Below are 17,590 nucleotides of genomic sequence, written 5' to 3'. Positions count from 1 at the left end.
TAGATTTTGAGTAGAACAATATTTTTTTCATAGCTTCTTAAGTGTGCACAAAAGCTGTGCAAGTTCATAATGAACAATAATACACAGGCATTGTCTTGAGTTTCTGTTCTCATAATTGTAGCACAAACACAGACAGGTCTGGAGCAATGAGAAGAGTATGCACGTAGCTAAGCTGGCAACTAGGAAGCGATGGTGTCTTCTCACAGGGAACTGGGATAAGCCATGGAGATCAGCACCCTCTGCAGCTGGATCAACTGCAGACCGAGCCCAGCAGGTGAGTGCAATGTAGAAACGCATTGCCTATAATATCAGCTTCTGTTTCTGGCTCCAGATCATAAAAAACAGTGCAAAAGGTGATAATGTAAATGAAACATTACCATGAACTTGGAGCATTGAGAAAAAGTAGCAATACTTTCATCATGTTTTCTCTTGGATACCATCTGAAAAGGAAATTGAAAAAAAACTGACTTCTTTACTGTGTTTTCTTCTTTTCCTTAGACATTATCAAAGCTATAAACCCCTAGCAGCAGCCTGAGAGACAACTATTGAACTAGGCCAAAATTAACTAGTAAAAGCCTTCCAAATAATCTTCAGTATAAAGTTTGGACAAGATTTATTTCAAGTGGTCCATCCCTAAACTAGCTTGCTGAAGAAAGAAGAATTCTGAAAGCTTCCTACTTTAATTTGTTTATTCCCTGCTGTGAATTGATTGAAAAACCCTCCTATTTCATGCTGTTAGAGGTAAAAGAAAAAAATAAAGATTTCAACTCTTTGTCATCAGATTTTTTTTTTTTTTTTTTTTTTTTTTTTAAGCATGCTATGACACCTACAATTAGATCTGCATTTCTGAGGGAGGATGGAGTCAGTGGAGGACAGTTACTGTCATAAGTAGTGGTTATGGCTGTTCTCAGACATGTGGTGAGAGTCCTTTCAGTACACACAGCAACACGTAGGAGGGCAGTTCTCTCAGTTTCACTGTCTGTCTCTTTGCAGAGCAGCCTTGCTGTTTTGGAGATCACAATACAAGCTGAAGTACTTGCATATTCCACTGAAGCCCGTTCACCTCTTAAAGTTTTGTTTAGTGTTTCATTCAACTGGATCCAGCACTGTACTATTTTGACTTCCCAAGAAACTGTGTTTTCTTGCATGTTTCTGACAGGTATGTAGAGACACATGGTAAATCCTGCTATTTGGTGAGCAGAAATGCCTTTGTATTTCACACAGGTTGGTGCAAAGAGATCATCTGAAGGATTTGTATGACTGCATACTCAGAACAGAGTGTGTCTCAGGCCTGAAAATTAGAGAGAGGAAACAGAGAAATAAATATCTTTCATCTTCATTACATCTGCAAGCAAATTAAAAAGTCACCCAGTGAATTATCTACATTGTAAGATCTTATGTATATGGACTTATGAACAGCTAAACACTGTTGCATAAGAAAAGCATCTTGAAAATAGCAACGTGCATCATCACATGAAGAGATCTGGGTTAGAGAGATGTGCATCTAGCTGGGAAATGGGCATGTCTTTGCAGGACTGGAGTGCTGCTGTGCGGGAAGTCTGGGTCTTCTCCTTGTGCCATCTGCATGGTGCCACCAGGTTAGTTAACTCTGAGCTGGAGTCAAAAGGTGACACACAAGAAAATACCCCTCTGCACCACTGCCCTCTGCTTGTCAGGGAGTAAGGCTTAACCTATGTATTTCTCCTCACTGTTCAGCATGCACCATGTTCTCCTGGTCACAGCATGCCCAGCACAAGGGACTTTGAGACCATCAGTTTCCTGATCCAGTCAGACAAAGTAATGACATTGTCCTGTTTGGTGGCATTCCAGTCATCACCACCAGCCTTACCCTGCCCCTCACTGCGCTGCCCCACCTGAAAGCTATCCCAGTACCACCCAGTGCACATCAGCATGCTGTTTTATAAGGAATACACACCAAATACTAAAAGGCATTAACTGTTACCTCAGATGACAAACACGTGTCACCAATGGATGTTTTTGCAGAGGACAGATAGGTATTGGTGACAGTAATATCTTCTAGTTCACTGCTGAAGTGATCAGACTCTTTGATGACATTATAATTTAGAGCCACGCTGTAATTGGCAGGTTTCTTGTCTCGTTTCAGATGGCAGTTGCAGAGTTTCCTGAAGGCTGCTCTGAATTTCTGGGACATGAGATTGTAAATTACAGGATTGATGGCACTATTTAAATAAATACAGATTCTGCAAAATAGCAGGAACCAGTTTTCTTGGAAGGGACTGGAGAGAAAGGAATTGACAACCACCAGTGTTCGATAAGGCATCCACAGAAACGCAAAGAGGACAACCACCACAGCCAACATCTTGGTAACCTGGGGGAACACAGACAGACAAAGGTGAGCAGGTTAATACAGCTTGGAAGGAACAGATATCTTCCTAAATCTCTAGGGCCAAAGCAAAACTACTGACAGGTTTTTTCAGCTGTGAATTTCAGAACTGTTTGATTCATTAAGTTCTACTGTAGTAAGAAAAAACAAAAGAAACAGCACTTGGTTTCAAATTCCTCCCAGTTTTTGTTAAATAACTGTAGATTTTGCAGCTCCTCAAGCTGGAAGATCTCCTTTGGACTGACACACTCTGTAAACTAATTCAATTTGAAGCCTATTTAGATGATCTGCTTTAAGAAGTACCTTGTGGGGTTTCAAAAGCCAAAAGTATTTTTTAAAGAAAATAGATTCATTCCTAATCCTAAAATCCTAATATTTAATTAGATCTTCATGATTTGGTTTTTATTCTGAAATGTCAGTTGTCATCTACAAACAGAGGAATATAAGGGATTATCATAAGACTTGATTATTAAAAGAGCTTTCATCTATTGTGTAAAATAAAAAACAGCCCTTGAGAATACCAAGGATATCTGAAATGAACAAGAAATAATTGAAAAGTTATAAAAAAAACCAAACATGTAAGAGGGCTTTTCTCTTAAATTATAATCTACTTTCATTGCAAAAAAATACTATATATACATACAGTAATTGAAGTCCTAATATATTGTAACATACACTGTATATTTTAAATTCCCATCTCTACACTAAAGAAAGCTTGAAAACTATTAAAACAAGGTAGAAAGTACAGTGAAATGTGACTACATGGTAAATACAAGGAGATAATACAGTGGGGTGCCCTCACGTACAGCAGGGATGATTTCCTTAACTGTGTTGCATGAACTGAAAAGCAGCAGACAGATTCTGGTGAGCTATACCTGCTACTTTTATGTTTTGTGTTTTCCTTTACTATTTGCCTTTCTTCTTGACATAAAGCAGTTGCTGCCTATTGACAGAATATTTTAAAGAATGACTTTTTATCTTTGCTTCAGTCATGTTATACTTTATTCCTTTTAACCTGGGTATGTGAAGATATACATAATGAAGCAGCAGCTCCTGTTGCCACAGGAAACATTATTTGGCTGTATGGGTTATAATTCACTGCTTGCAGATCTGATAGATGTAGATTAATAAGAGATGAGTTTCAGCTGATGCCTCTAAGGCAGATAATTCCACTAAAATTACTCATACAGCAATGCTTTGAAGTTAGATGAATATTGTTTGTTTTTTTGATCAGAGGTATAATCTCTTGAAATGCACTAATACAACGGCTATAGTTTGATACTACAATTCTCAGCCCTTCTCCCCCACTTTTTATTTCTTTACAGTTCTGTTCAGTAGGAGCCAAAAACCAGACTGAGAAATATTATCTACCTATTTTCTCACTTGACTGATACATCTCCTTGCAACTTCTAGACTGCCTTTCTTGACTGCTGTGCACAAATCATCATCATAACAGAGCAAACCAAAATATGAATATCTCAAGTAGCTGAAAAGTTGTTTTTTTTTTCCTTATCTCTGAGTCAAATCTGAAAGAAGGCCGCAAGGAGCACTGTGATTCAGTGCTGGCCTGCTCTGGCTCACCAAGACTGGGGATTCCTTATCTCTCCTTCCTTTCATCCCTCCAGTTAGGCCCCAGTATGCAGTTCCAAACTGAGGAAGTCCATTCAACTGAGAATAATCATTTATATGGAAAATAATGCACATTTAAAGGAAAACAGTATGCCTTTGTAGAGCTTAGATTAACACTGGAACTAACTAACAGATGTGTTGCAATTGCTCAGGCATTCAGAGTGAGAGTAGGTAATAGTCTACCAGAAGCTCAGGAGGGGAATTCGTAATCATAGCTACTGATCAGTGACAATTTAAGTTTCTTCTGATTATGTCTTTAAGAAACAATTGCTCAGAAAATCACTTTCAGTGATGTAGCTGTCACTTTGAATCCTAGGTTGTATAAGTAAATTCATCGTACTTACTGTTAGAAAATGGAAATACATTAATTCATGAAATTTTAAGTCACATAATTGATATGGCACAGCAATGAAAAAATGGCTGCTATTCCTCAAGTTCTATATGCCACAAAGACATACACATGTACTGCACAAACTGTTAGCTAAATTTATGTGTACTCGTGCCTTTAAGGTGCATTTTTTATTCTATCTAACATCACTAGCTTACACTGTTGTCATGTTCAGCTCACCAAGGCTGTGATTTTACAAAATATTGGGACTGGCTTTTAGCACCAGATAAAATATATCATGGAGACAGCAGAAAGTACTCTGAGCTGAGTTCAATTCAGTTTGCAGATTTGAATGAATCACAGAATATTCCGAGTTGAAAGAGACACAGAAGGATCATCAAATCCTACCCCTGGCTCAAAACAGGACCACCCACAATTCAAGCCCAACATCTGAGAGTGCTGTCCAAACACTTCTTGAAATCCTGCTGTCCTGAAGAGCCAGTTCCTATGCCAGAACACCCTAACCCATTCTCTGCCATGGATTCTACAGTAAATGCAAGAAGCAGGAACCTCTTGTTCCTTCAGTTGATGCAAGCCAACAAGAATTTGCCACGATTCTTAAGTGGCTGCAGCACGTCCTTCTTGGAGGCAAAGAGTTTTCTTGTCCATTTACTTCAGACCATAACTGCTGTGCAGATGACAGCAGCTCCTTTGCTTTGGACTGATTAGTTTGTCCCCATTGTCTTGTCACCTCTCTGCACTCTCAGGGCTTCTGAACTAAAGCTGTTGCTATTGTGGGCTTTACTTTTTCCCCCACTTTTGTCATTACAGATGAACCCAGTATCTACACATGTCTTAAGTCAAAGCTGCTTTCTTCTCCACATCAAAAATCTCCACTGGGATGGATGGGTATGAGCAGGAATGGGGGAAAGTTTGGCCCATTTTACATAACTGTCACAACCATTTTGAAATCACTTCATATGAAATTTAAGCAAACATTATTATTGTTAACCCTGTCCACAGCAGAGAGGTTGGAACTGGATGATCTTCAAGGTCCCTTCCAACCTAAGCCAGTCAATCATTCTATGATTTTGTGATTATTTTTGGAGGGGCTAATTATTTTGTATCAGTGAAGTGGGACATAAACATCAGGGGGACAAACTTTTTAAGGACCTTTGTTTTAGTACCTATTCTATCTAACCATGCATGAAAGTTCTCAGAAAAAGGAAGCATGGCCATAGGAACACTCTAGAAGGTACAGGTATGTCCACTCAGGTGTTTTCTTGTGGGTATGCACAGCCTCTTCTGTCTTCACAGTACAAACTATTCTTAGTTAAATAAATTGAAAAGATGACAGAAGTGTTTGAGAAAACCCATTGTAATCAAAATTTAAAGTGTACTTTGAATGTAAAGTGCTTGAGACTGAACATGCTTCTGGCTGCATGAAATCATGTCCAATCTTTTTGTTTCTGATGCTGTGAAAAACATTTTTTATTTTTTATTTTTTTACTGAGCAGATTCTCTTCTCAATATTTTAATTTTGAATTGCTTTCCTACCTTTCCTTTTTGCTCCAAACCCTCATAATTCTAAGGAAGTGATTTTACAAGACATTTTCATTACCACAGTATTGGTAGTTGCTTGTTTCTCCTTTGATCACTAGTATCTCTTTCACTGATAAGTAAAAGTCAAAATCATACTGAGTCACTGTGCCATAGACTCACTGGTGTTTTACAAGTGTGTAATAGTATCTCCTTTTTCTGTGCTTGATTGTGTTCGATATCATTTTTTTCATGCTTGTTGGCATTCATTGCAAAGCAGAGAGTGTACATGCTATCACCCAAAATATTGAAAGTTGTACAATGAGGAAGAGGAGTAAATAAATAAATTGATATATGGTATTAATATAATACTGCAAATGGCACTAAGTGATGTGATTGAGGATTTCATATAAGCTGTACAGAACTGTATTCTCCATTGCTAGTTGAAATTCATGCTTGCTCTGATATGATTGAATACCGAAGCTTTTATAGAGGGCAGTTCTTCACGTACTGCATCATCATCATAGAGAAGAGTCTCACTGGAGGGTAACCTGCTTTTTTAAACAATCCTAAAGGGCCCTTAGATAATTTGATTGGACTTAACAGCTAACTTTGAGAGATATGCATAACGTTGCATTCCAAGTGTAAATAAACTATTTAAGGCTATGTTCACTATGTAATTTTTTCACAGTTCCCTTGATATCTAGGAATTCCTTTGGGGAAATTATGAAATCTACTTGCAAGTAAGTAATTCAACATTTATGTTATCCACAGACAAGAAAGACACTAACATTTTAGAAATGTTGACACATCCTCACCCCTGAGTTAGTAGTAAAAAAAAAAAAAAGCAGTTACCTCATAAACTATGAAGTAAAGATGCATACACAGACTTGTTGACTGGTGTTAATTGTTAGTGAACCTCTATTTACTTAAGAAATTTGCTCTGATGTACTTTGAATAACTCATTTTCTGTTCGTAAAATGAAAATATTTCTTTTCCTCTGATCTTTTTAATGAACACCTTGAGAATGGCATGCCTAAAATGAACAGTATCAGTGAAACTGGAGTTGACCTTCAGCTTTTACTGCCACATTCTGAATTCATTATCCCATACAGAAACATAAAATAAGTTGCTAAACCTTCCAGTGTTCAAGTAACAACCATTATCATGTTTAGACTGGGGAAGAGAAGGCTGAGGAGAGACCTTATTGCTCTCTTTCAATATCTTAAAAGTGCTTACAGCAAGAGTGGGGTTGGTCTCTTCTCACTGGTGACAAGTGACAGAACACAGGGAAACGGCCTCAAGTTGTGCCTGGGGAGTTTGGATATCGGGCAAACTTCTTTACAGAAAGGGTTGTTAAGCACTGCAATAGGCTCCCCTGGATGTGTTTAAAAACCATTTGGATGTGGTGCTCAGGGACATGATTTAGTGGAGGGTTGTTAGAGTTAGGATATATGGTTAGGCTGTGGTTGGACTCAGTGATCTTAAATGTCTTTTCCAACCTGAGCAATTGTATGATTGTATGATTCTATGATTCTATTCCTGCAAGCAAAAGATACTTAATGTTACTGAAATTGGAACTGGTGGTGAAAAAATAAAGAAAAATAAGTGTTTATTTTGACATTGACAACCACGTGCAGCATCATTGTTTTTAAACTAATAAACTGAAAGAATGGATTGGCCTTTTTTGTTTTTTTTTTTGTTGTTGTTGTTTGTTGATTTCTTGCTCTTCTGTAACACTCATAATTAATTAGAACTGTATTTTTAACCCTACTTGCAAGTAAAAACGTCTCTCAGTAGCTCATCTGTCTGCTGTAATCTACATCCAGTATTTACAGGTAAACTTTCAGTCTTGCTGATATTTTGATGTATTTCCAGAAGGTGGACTTAAGAATACCCTCAAATATTCACCTTGGGAAAGGTGCTTTCTGTTGTTAAGTTTGCTGTAAGCATTCAGTTCCTACATCACCTGGATTCCATGTTGTATGTGCATGTTATAATGCAAATATATTTATTTCACCTGCCCTTTGGAGTAAATTAAGTAAGTAGGGCTTCTTTATATGTTGGTGCAAAGGAAAAAAAAAGGCTGTGATTAAAGACTGAAGAATTATTACCTTAAATTTCAGATGTGTAAAGCTAAGTTGTAATATGTGTATGAATATAAATATAAGTTGAAAATGAACTTCATGATGAGGCAATGAACTGACTTTACTGAATCTTTCTTGCCTAGAATTTTCAGTAATGACCAATGGTACAGGCAGTTTTTTTCCCCAAACTGAATTTAGGCACATATACATTGATATTTGTGTGCTATAAGTGCCTGTAACTGCAGTTAATAAGGTTCCTCAGTTGCTGTTCATTTTGACTAGGACACAGTCTGGGAATGAGTTTTCTGGAAGATTTAACAGTATGGATGGTTTGTAAGTACCAATAACAGGCTGTTTTGATCTAACAAAGATACAGATTCATAGACTAAAGCCTGAAAAATCAAAGATTTAATTACTGCAGTTGCCTCTGTAACTGCAATTAAGAAACTGAAATCCACTGGCTGTATAATGGGGTAACAAGCCAAAGGTCTCGAGCCTCCCACAGCATCACTGATAATGGTACTACTCTAAATACATCTATGGAGCAGAACACACAGACTAAGAAATGTTGAAGATGATATTAAATGCATCATGTGACTAAACGGAGAGTATTTTGACCTACATCTTGATTGGTTGCTTACTGTAAGAACTAACTAATTAAAAATACCTGAATAATTCAGTAAGTGAAAAAGATTGAGTAAGAACATACATATAAAGGATTTCTCAAAGGCTAAGAGAAGCCTGTAGAAATCTCTTACGAAATACATACCTAGCAGGAAGCAAAAGTAGGAATGCTTCCTTCTTAGACAGGTTTGTTGTCTGTTGTAGTGAAATCTCAAACACGTTTTTTTCTCTGGGCTCTTGAGAAGTGCCTCTATCTATCAGCTGTGGCATGCTGTTAGAGACCGTGGAACATCCTAAAGAATAATGCCACTAAAATATTGGCTGTGTTGAAATCAGTGACAAATCACTGATGAAAAGAATTAGGATGTTATACTGCCGCTCGCTTATAAAATGACTTGAAATATGCACCTTCAATCTTTTTGTGTGCATAAATGCAGTTCTTACCTTAGTCCTATTGCAATAAATACAGTTTACAAGTTCTTCAGGAGGACCAGGCTTCCTTAAATGTTCAAATTAAGTGCTAAATTGGAAAACCCAAATTCACAGTCTGTATTTTCTGGTGAGTGACTAGAAATTAATTCACTTCTTAGGACTTGCTACCATCTATCCAAATGATCATACAGTTGTTAAATATATCTTAGCATTGAATTTGCATTGAAGTTCTTTCTTCAGCTCTCAGTGAAGTAAATGGGACTTTGAACTGTCTTGCCTTAAGAGATACCCTTTGTCAAGAAATCATATTCTAATCATATTGATCATTCCTCTATTAAGCTTTGAACTTAGTTTAACTGAAGAGTGCTGCAAAAATTGCTTTGTCATTGCTGTTTAACTTGGGAAAATGTGTACAGAAAAACTATTTCATCTCATTTTCTCTGGCTTTTGTAAATTTCTTAGCAAAAACTATATCCTATAAAGTTTATCAAAGAGGTGGTCAAAGAGTCTCACTTTAGTTTTAGTTACCTTTTCATTTTCTCCTAATCTTCTGTTCCAGAGAACAATTGGCCATTGTTCATGACCGAAACCCTCTGTAGGCCTTCAAAAAATTTCACATAGAAGTCATATTTTCAACTCTCTATGATCTTCAGCCTAGCAAGGTTATTTCCTTTGCAGTGAACAGGTGAAAGTTCACTCAGCACAATCATTAAAAGCTCTATCAGACCTGATAGGAGTTTAGGATGCTTCACGGCAAGAAAGACGTTGAGGCCCTGGAGCGTGTTCAAAGAAGGGCAACAAAGCTGGTGAGGGGTCTGGAGCACAGGCCTTATGAGGAGCGGCTGAAGGAGCTGGGATTGTTCAGTCTGGAGAGGAGGAGGCTCAGGGGAGACCTTATTGCTCTCTATAACTACCTGAAGGGAGGTTGTAGCGAGCTGGGGGTTTGGCCTCTTCTCCCGTATAACCGGTGATAGGACTAGAGGGAATGGCTTCAAGCTGCGCCAGGGAAGATTCAGGCTGGATATTAGGAAATACTACTTCTCTGAAAGGGTGGTCAGGCACTGGAATGGGCTGCCCAGGGAGGTGGTGGAGTCCCCTTCCCTGGAGGTGTTCAAGGAACGTTTGGATGTTGTGTTGAGGGATATGGTTTAGCGAGAACCATTGGTGATAGGTGGATGGTTGGACTGGATGATCTTATAGGTCTTTTCCAACTTAGTGATTCCATGATTCTGTGATGCTTGAGGGTTTACCTGCGTGCTTCAGTACTGAAAACAAGCTTAATACTGGTTAATGCTATGCAGCCATGAGCCTTTCCTCTCTGAACACTGAACTTATCAAGGTTGGCCTTCTTCTGGAAGAGATCTTCCCTCAAGAGACAGTCTGGAATTACCTACTGACTTATACTGTCTGATCAAAGGCTCTGCAGTGGAAATAAAGGATTCATTGCTTTTTAGAGAAAAGTATTTAGCTTTTGACAAAGAAGAGGTAGAATGAGCTGGTTTCTATTTCTTCTGAGAAAGAGAAAGCCTGATGGAAAATACAAATTAGAAATGGACTCCAACATAAAAAGCAGTGCCTACCTATCAGAAAAGAACATTTAAAAATAAAAAAAAAACTCAAAAAAACCCTCTAAAATAGAATTATCAATCTCTGCTATACAGTACAGTTCAGCAAATCCCACGAGTGAGATTTGCTTTAAAAGATTTACTTCTTTTCAAGTGGATCTAAGAATGGAGTTTGACATGTTCTATAAGCACGTGCTGGTGCTTCTTTCCCTATTAGAGTTCAGTTGCAGTGTAAACAGATAACTCGCAATTTCAGTGATTGTCCAATATCAGCAGTAACATATGCTGTTTAGTGAAAATGTGTTGGAAATTGAGGTATTTTATGAGAACATAAAATGTAATTTGTGCCTTTCCCTCTAGTTTGATGTTAAAAAAAAGAACTCATTTTTATATACATTTTTTTGCTTGTCCTCCCCATTAAGTTTTGTCTCGCAGTGCTTTGAATGAACAGATCTTCAGGGGGCCCTGAATATTACTTTGAAGGTTTTGTTCTTTGGCTGAATACTCTTGGTTGATCCTAGGGTACTGACTATTTAGTAAATAGATTTTACTTCTGTTGGCTTTACAAACACTGGGCTGAAATAAATAATGTTCTTTGAACCAACACAGTTCAGTTACTTTTAAATCATATGGGTGGGAGGGTGAGAGCAAGGAAAGGAATGAAAACATAGAATCACATTCTACCTGGAAGAGCTGACTTGCATTCATCAGATACGTCATACAGTCTGAGCTAATCCCTATAGATCACTCAGGAAAAGAAATAGTTAAAATACGCTTGACTCACCATTCTATAATACATTTCAGGCCTTTCTTCTAAGTCATAGAGTGATCTAAATCAAAATGTCTGAGCTCTTTTTTCCCCATTTCATAGTGGCAGTATGTTTATTTATGTTAGAAAGTATTTGTTCTAATGAATCTGAACATGCTCCACCTATTCTTCTACAATAGTCAGCTCCTTCCTTCCTGTTCTTCTCAGTGTTGATCTTCCATACACCCGCCGTTTCATTTCAGGCAGTTGACCTCCATAATTGTTAGAAAATATTTAGTTTACTCTATGTTTGCTTCCTCTCTGAGCTTAGACCTATCTTAGATGCCATGTTATGGTTGCAGCTCTCTTGTCCTTTTTCATAGAATCATCAAATCATAGAATGATTTCAGTTGGAAGGGACTTAAACATCTTCCAGTTCCATGGGCAGGAATGCCACCCACAAGATCAGAGTGCTCAGGACTCCATCCAACTTGGCCTTGAACACTGCCAGGGATCCACAGCTTCTACAGGAATCCATTCTAGTGCTTCAATACCCTCGGAAAAATTTCTTCCTCATATCTAAACCAAATCTCCCTTCCTTTAGTTTAAAGCCCTTGTACAAAGTCCATCTCCCTTTTGATTGTAAGCTCCCTTTAAGTACCACAATGGGGTCCCCCCAGAGCCTTCCTTTCTCCAGGCTGAACAAGCCCAGCTCCCTCAGCCTGTAGGAGAGGTGCTCCAGCCCTCTAAGCATCTTCGTGGCTCACTGCATCAGCTCCATATCTTTCTTGTGCTGGGGGCCTCAGACTTGGATGCAGCATTGCAGGTAGGGCTTCATGAGGGCAGAACAGAGAGGTGTCAGATGTAAGGAAGCATCCTAGATGTGGAATTTTAGATAACTTCTAAGTTACTCTTCACATTTTAAAAAGTCAGCTTCTAACTCTGGGTTACATTTCTTACCAGAAACCTAACTGATATATTATTATTTTTGAGGAAAACCATTGAAATTACACAGCCATATGACTCACAGTAAAAAAAAAAAAAAAAAAAAAAAAAAGTACCATAGATATATTGAAACTTAACATTAATTCTTGGAAGCTGACATAGAAATACAAAGTTGATAGCATGTGCTTTACAGTAACACACTAATATAGGTAGAAAATGCCTAATAACAACAAGATGATGGAATCCATTTCTGCTGTGAGTCAGAAACAGCTTCAGCTGGTTCTCTTCAGGTGAAATGTAGCTGCTGTGTGATGAAGTAGAGGATAGAGCCTGCACTTATGCAGGTAATTAGCAAGCTTTGAACTCTTCAACACAGGAACATTTTCAAAATATAGATGAGATAGTGGGTAGAAAAATTAAATGGTATGACTTAACAGTTTGGGTCAAGCGAAATCCATGTCAGTCAGGCAATCCAAGTTATACTAAGCGGGTGCTTCAATTCACATACTGCCATGTTGGATTAATCATCAAAAAAGGCTCTGAAAAGCCTTGGCTTAAGTATGCGTGAAGGCTGAGGAAACCAAAGTAACCTGCAGTCTCACTGTCATATAAATATGAGCTCATAGTTGGTTAATTAAGATAATTAATCATAAGAATGTAATGGAAGTGCCCTAGGTATCTGTGTATCTGAACCCATGCAGCTTTTTGCTCTTATTCTTTCCATTTTGTCCCCTGATCCTTGCAGAGGAAGTGAGGGAGCAGCTGGGTGGAAGTTTGCTTCAGACTGAAGCCAGCCCATCACAGGAACATCAGCTGATTTCATTTGTCAGAATGTACCTGGATAAATATAAGAGCTACCGCAGGAATAGAACTGTGCACCTCACTGTCAGTCATTTTCTCTGAAGATCATATCCTGGACATCACATGAAGATTTTAGATTTTGAGATGTTAGATTATCTGAACTTGCATTTTGCCATTTTAAAGCACTACATACATTTGTGCAGACATTAACTAAAACAAAACACGCTGCCTTTGCTTTGCTTCCTGCATTGCACTGCAGAGAAAATGCTAGCTTTACACATAACGCAGTTAGTCTCATCCAATAGGTTGCTTGGGATTTTAGAAAACCTCTGCTGCCTTTATAAGACATAAAACACATTACACTGTAATCCCAATTTTCTGTTTTCATTATAACTTAACAGCATCAATTCTTTGCAATACTCAGTTCAAAAGATTTGTCTGTTTTTCAAGTGATGCTTAGCACAAGTTACCAAACATGCATGCTGAAGTGATACTGAGAACTTGAAAGTAAGTTTTCTTCTACTAATTCATGGACAAAGTATAGTAAACTTAAAGACATCTGGGCTGAATATTAACTATAATTGGAGATATAACTAAATATAACCTAGCCTACGTGTTTCAGCTGTGCATTCCAAGGCACAGCTCTCGTGCTTTGTAAACTCTTGGTGCTCTAGCAGGCAACTCAGTTAACTTTTCAGATCTATGTCAGTACTAAGGGAGTACCACCCCTCTCATTAAACAGTAGCAATCATCATAGTATAAAAACAACATAAAGTTTAGCTTATAACCTGAGGATGCACTCAGCTTGTTTGAAAGGGTGTGCAGCTCAGCCTTGCTTCCTGCAGGACTGCACAGAGTAGAGAGGCAGAAGCATCCCACCTGGCAGAGCAGCCCTCTGCTCCAGATCCTGGCAGCAGGTGCCGACAGGCACAAACCAGGCATTCAGCATGGAGCCACGCATCTCCATGCTCACACCACACTGCTGGATGCAGCTGCAGCCTGATCCTGAAAGCCAATCTGCCAAGTGATACACCAGAATTTGTCAGGACTGGACTAACTGTGCTGACAGCTGTGTGAGTGGGAGGTAGTGAGATTCATTGCAAATAGCCATAAATCATTCCACTAACTAAATTCATACATGCATACATAACAATATATAAAGAAGCTGGTTAGACCTATGCCTCACTTCTGAGCCACCAGTACAAAAGAAAATATTTTCTGAGAGACAGAATAGCATTTACCAGGCATTTTTATATACAGATATGCTTATGTAGACTGTTCACAGGGGGCATTGAAGATAATAAAGAAAAATAAGAACCTGACTATATTTGCAGAGTCACACAGTGCCTTAGTGGGAACTAAACAAGAAGTCTCCTAAACTCTCAGGTTATTTTATTTTCCTCAGATCTCAAAAGTTGCTGAAGAGTCACTGTGTGCATTTGATTGGATTGCTAATAGGCTGCAATAAAAAGAAACTGTCATTGAAAGCATTTCATTCATTACTGACACTTCCTAACTGCTTTTTGTTACAGTAGAAAGAATACTATTTATTTTCTAGTCCGAGAAGTAGGTGATAAGAAATAGGCAAGAAAGAATATATATTTATATATATGTATATATGTATCTGTGAATTTCTGCTTGAAAACATATCAAAAGAGATAATATGTTTTACCTCCTTCCACGTATTTAGACCACTGATCTCTGAAACAAGTTTTAGATTTCAAAAAGCCACTGCAAACTGCTGTTCCTACCTGTCTTCTAGAAGCAATAGTGCTATTGAAACTCTTGTTAGTCATCTTGGAATTCACAGTCTTGTTTTGGTGAGCCACATCATTCTTCCATGTCTTAGAGTTTTCTTTAGGGTCCGAAGGGATGGGATTCAGGAACAGTATTCTAGCAATCAGTCCATAGAGGACAGTTGCCAATACCATTGGCAAAACATAAAATATTCCAAAGTCCATCATGTAGATAGGAGAGTAATAGCTCCTGGACACCTTGTAGCCACAAGACACTACAGTAGTGTCTTTGTAGACTGCTGTATTGAGATCTAGTAGGAAAAACCAGAGCATACAGTATATGGAGGTGAAAGACCAGACAAAAATAATGATCTTTTTAGCTCTTGAAAATGTGCATAGGAATTGAGCTTTGATTGGGTGGCAGATAGCTATATATCTCTCGATGGTGAAAGCAGTGATGGAAAAAGAAGAAGCATTGATCCCTAGGTATTGGAGATAAGTGATGCAGAGGCACCCCACGTAGCCATACACCCAGGATTTGTACAGACTTTCTGTGATATTGGGTAGTCCTGCAGCCACAAGCACCATGAGATCTGCCACAGCCAGACTCACCAGATAGCAATTAGTGGGAGTTCTCATGTGTTTGGTTCTGAGGACCACCAAGACCACCATGATGTTGCCCACGATGCCCAGTCCACAGATGAGGAGGACCAAGAGGATGGTAACCACTTGGTATTCAGCTGTAATGATCTCCTGGCTTGACAGCAGCCCAGTGCGATTCTGCTCGTCGCCTGTGCCATTCTCCATCTTCACCAGCCTGCTGCTGCTCCTGCCTGGCACTTGGTCTCAGCACATGCTCTCCATGGTCCCTGCGAAAGGAAGAGTGGAGCAGAGCGTGGATGAGCCACAGCCCCAGAGTGCATTCTCCATGTAGTCACAGTCCCATTCCTGTCCTGTTCTCCGCTCACCTGAAAGCACCTGGACTTTCAGTCTTTGCAAATTCAATTACCAGATAGGCTAATCCTTCCAAGACTCCAGTTCATGTACACGGACTAAAAAACTTTTCTCATAGCTGGTTTGAGGTGTTCGTCAGAACACAGCACGTGGAGATTTCCACTCGGTAGAGGAGGAGGAGGCAGGGAAAGCAGGCAGCCCTGCTGCACTGCCAGCTGGCTGGAGCCCTGCACGGGACTGAGCGGATACAGCCCTGGCCGCCTTCAGCATCTCCGCTTTCCAGGAGGAGCCACAACGAGCTGAGGGTGGAGACAGCAGCGGGAAGTAAAGGGAGAGCGATTTGTAAAGCTCCACAGGTTTGCTGCTTCCCGCTGCTTTCCCTCTGCTCTCAGATGGCTCACGGATCGATCACATTGATCCGCCCTGGAATCAAAGGGGAAACTGACTGGCAATAAAAATACACTGATTTCTAAAACTCTGGTTTCCCCCGTGTCCTTGTGGAAGTGCCAGTGATTTACACTTCCCCCCTGCTTTGCAGGGAACAGTAAGTATTCCTATAGAGCTGTCATAAAGAAATATACTTCAATTTTAGTAAGCAACAAGAAAAACTAATTCCTCCCCTCCCCTCCCTTCCCATTCCCTTCCCCTACCTTCCCTATTTTCTTACTTTTCTTTCCTTCCTGCCTGCCTGCTTTTCCTGCCTTCCTTACCTTCCTTCCTTTTCTTCCTTTTCTGCCTTTTCTTCCTTTTCTTCCTTTTCTCCCTTTTCTTCCTTTCCTTTCCTTCTTTCCATTTAGGGCAATTGTTTTTGCTTCAAGAAGTGAAGAAATGTGTTATTTATTGCTTGTTAGCCTTCAGCATCTGCTACTGGTCTGTATCTGAGATGGAAGTTGTTGCTGTATGACTATAAAGCATGGAAAATAGATCTTGGTTATCATTCAATAGTGAGTATATCTACAAAAAGTGTTCAGAAGATTTTGATAGTATTAATCAACACCATTTATGGAGCACTCCCCTTTGCTTTCCCTGTAGTATTTCCCCAAGCTATAATATTCCTGTAAAATCTGAATTCAGAAGGAATTTCAAGATAGTAAATATTTGTTCTGTGTAATTAAAGCATCCAGTGTCATGGACTTGGCACAAATATTGTATGATGTGCATTGCCTGCTACATTCAAATGATCTTCTTAACATAATCATCAATCAGAGATCACATACTGAATCTGGAAATCAGTAAAAGATTGGCTTTTTCTCCCACTGTGTGGCTGTGTGAATTTTGCCAGCAGCTGTGTTGGTAGGTGCAATATTGCAGCCTTCAAAATACACTGGCTAGTTTCAAAACAATTCAGCATTAATATATGCAAGCCCAGCAGCTGTGCCAGAGAAATTGTGAGAGCAGATGGAGCAGAGATTGCTGTGAAACTTTTATAGCATGTCTGCTGCTCCATTTTATACACATACCTGTTGGTCCAGGCATCAGTTGATATTACATGTACAAATGAGCAATATGCTGCTAGCAAGTCCAAACAACAGACAGAAAAACAAACTCTTGAAATGTGCTGACTCTTGCTAATAATTTTCTGTTGTTACAACTATTTGTGTAGGAGAGAGAGGGTATGCATTACACTGATACACCCTGTGCTGAACACTGCTTAGCTAACAACGTTCTTGTACAATTTTTTCCCCGATTTGTCTCAATTACAATGCATCTGCTCACTTGGGGCACAACAAAGCCATAACAAACTGTTTCATACCATTAGGCACAACTGAGATGGAACAGTGAATCACTACAAACACTTTGTCCCAACAGCTGTAAATTATTCTTAATTCTGTTTCCC

The 17,590-nt window shown here is 39.0% G+C and overlaps 1 protein-coding gene across 1 annotated transcript; it reads right to left on the bottom strand.

Annotated features, from left to right (window-relative positions):
• Positions 1-1,942: 1,942 nt before the first annotated feature.
• Positions 1,943-16,024, bottom strand: TRHR (thyrotropin releasing hormone receptor). Its single transcript, XM_031590907.2, has 2 exons — positions 14,815-16,024; positions 1,943-2,350 (listed from the first exon to the last, which is right to left on the bottom strand). Exons 1-2 carry the CDS (start codon positions 15,604-15,606, stop codon positions 1,943-1,945), a joined length of 1,200 nt encoding a protein of 399 aa, XP_031446767.1. The 5' UTR covers positions 15,607-16,024.
• Positions 16,025-17,590: the final 1,566 nt, after the last annotated feature.

Source organism: Phasianus colchicus, chromosome 3, assembly GCF_987193195.1.
Source record: "Phasianus colchicus chromosome 3, bPhaCol1.hap1.1, whole genome shotgun sequence".
NCBI classification, from domain to species: domain Eukaryota; kingdom Metazoa; phylum Chordata; class Aves; order Galliformes; family Phasianidae; genus Phasianus; species Phasianus colchicus.
Note: the sequence above shows the minus strand (reverse complement) of the source record. Positions and strands in the feature narration are given on the sequence as shown.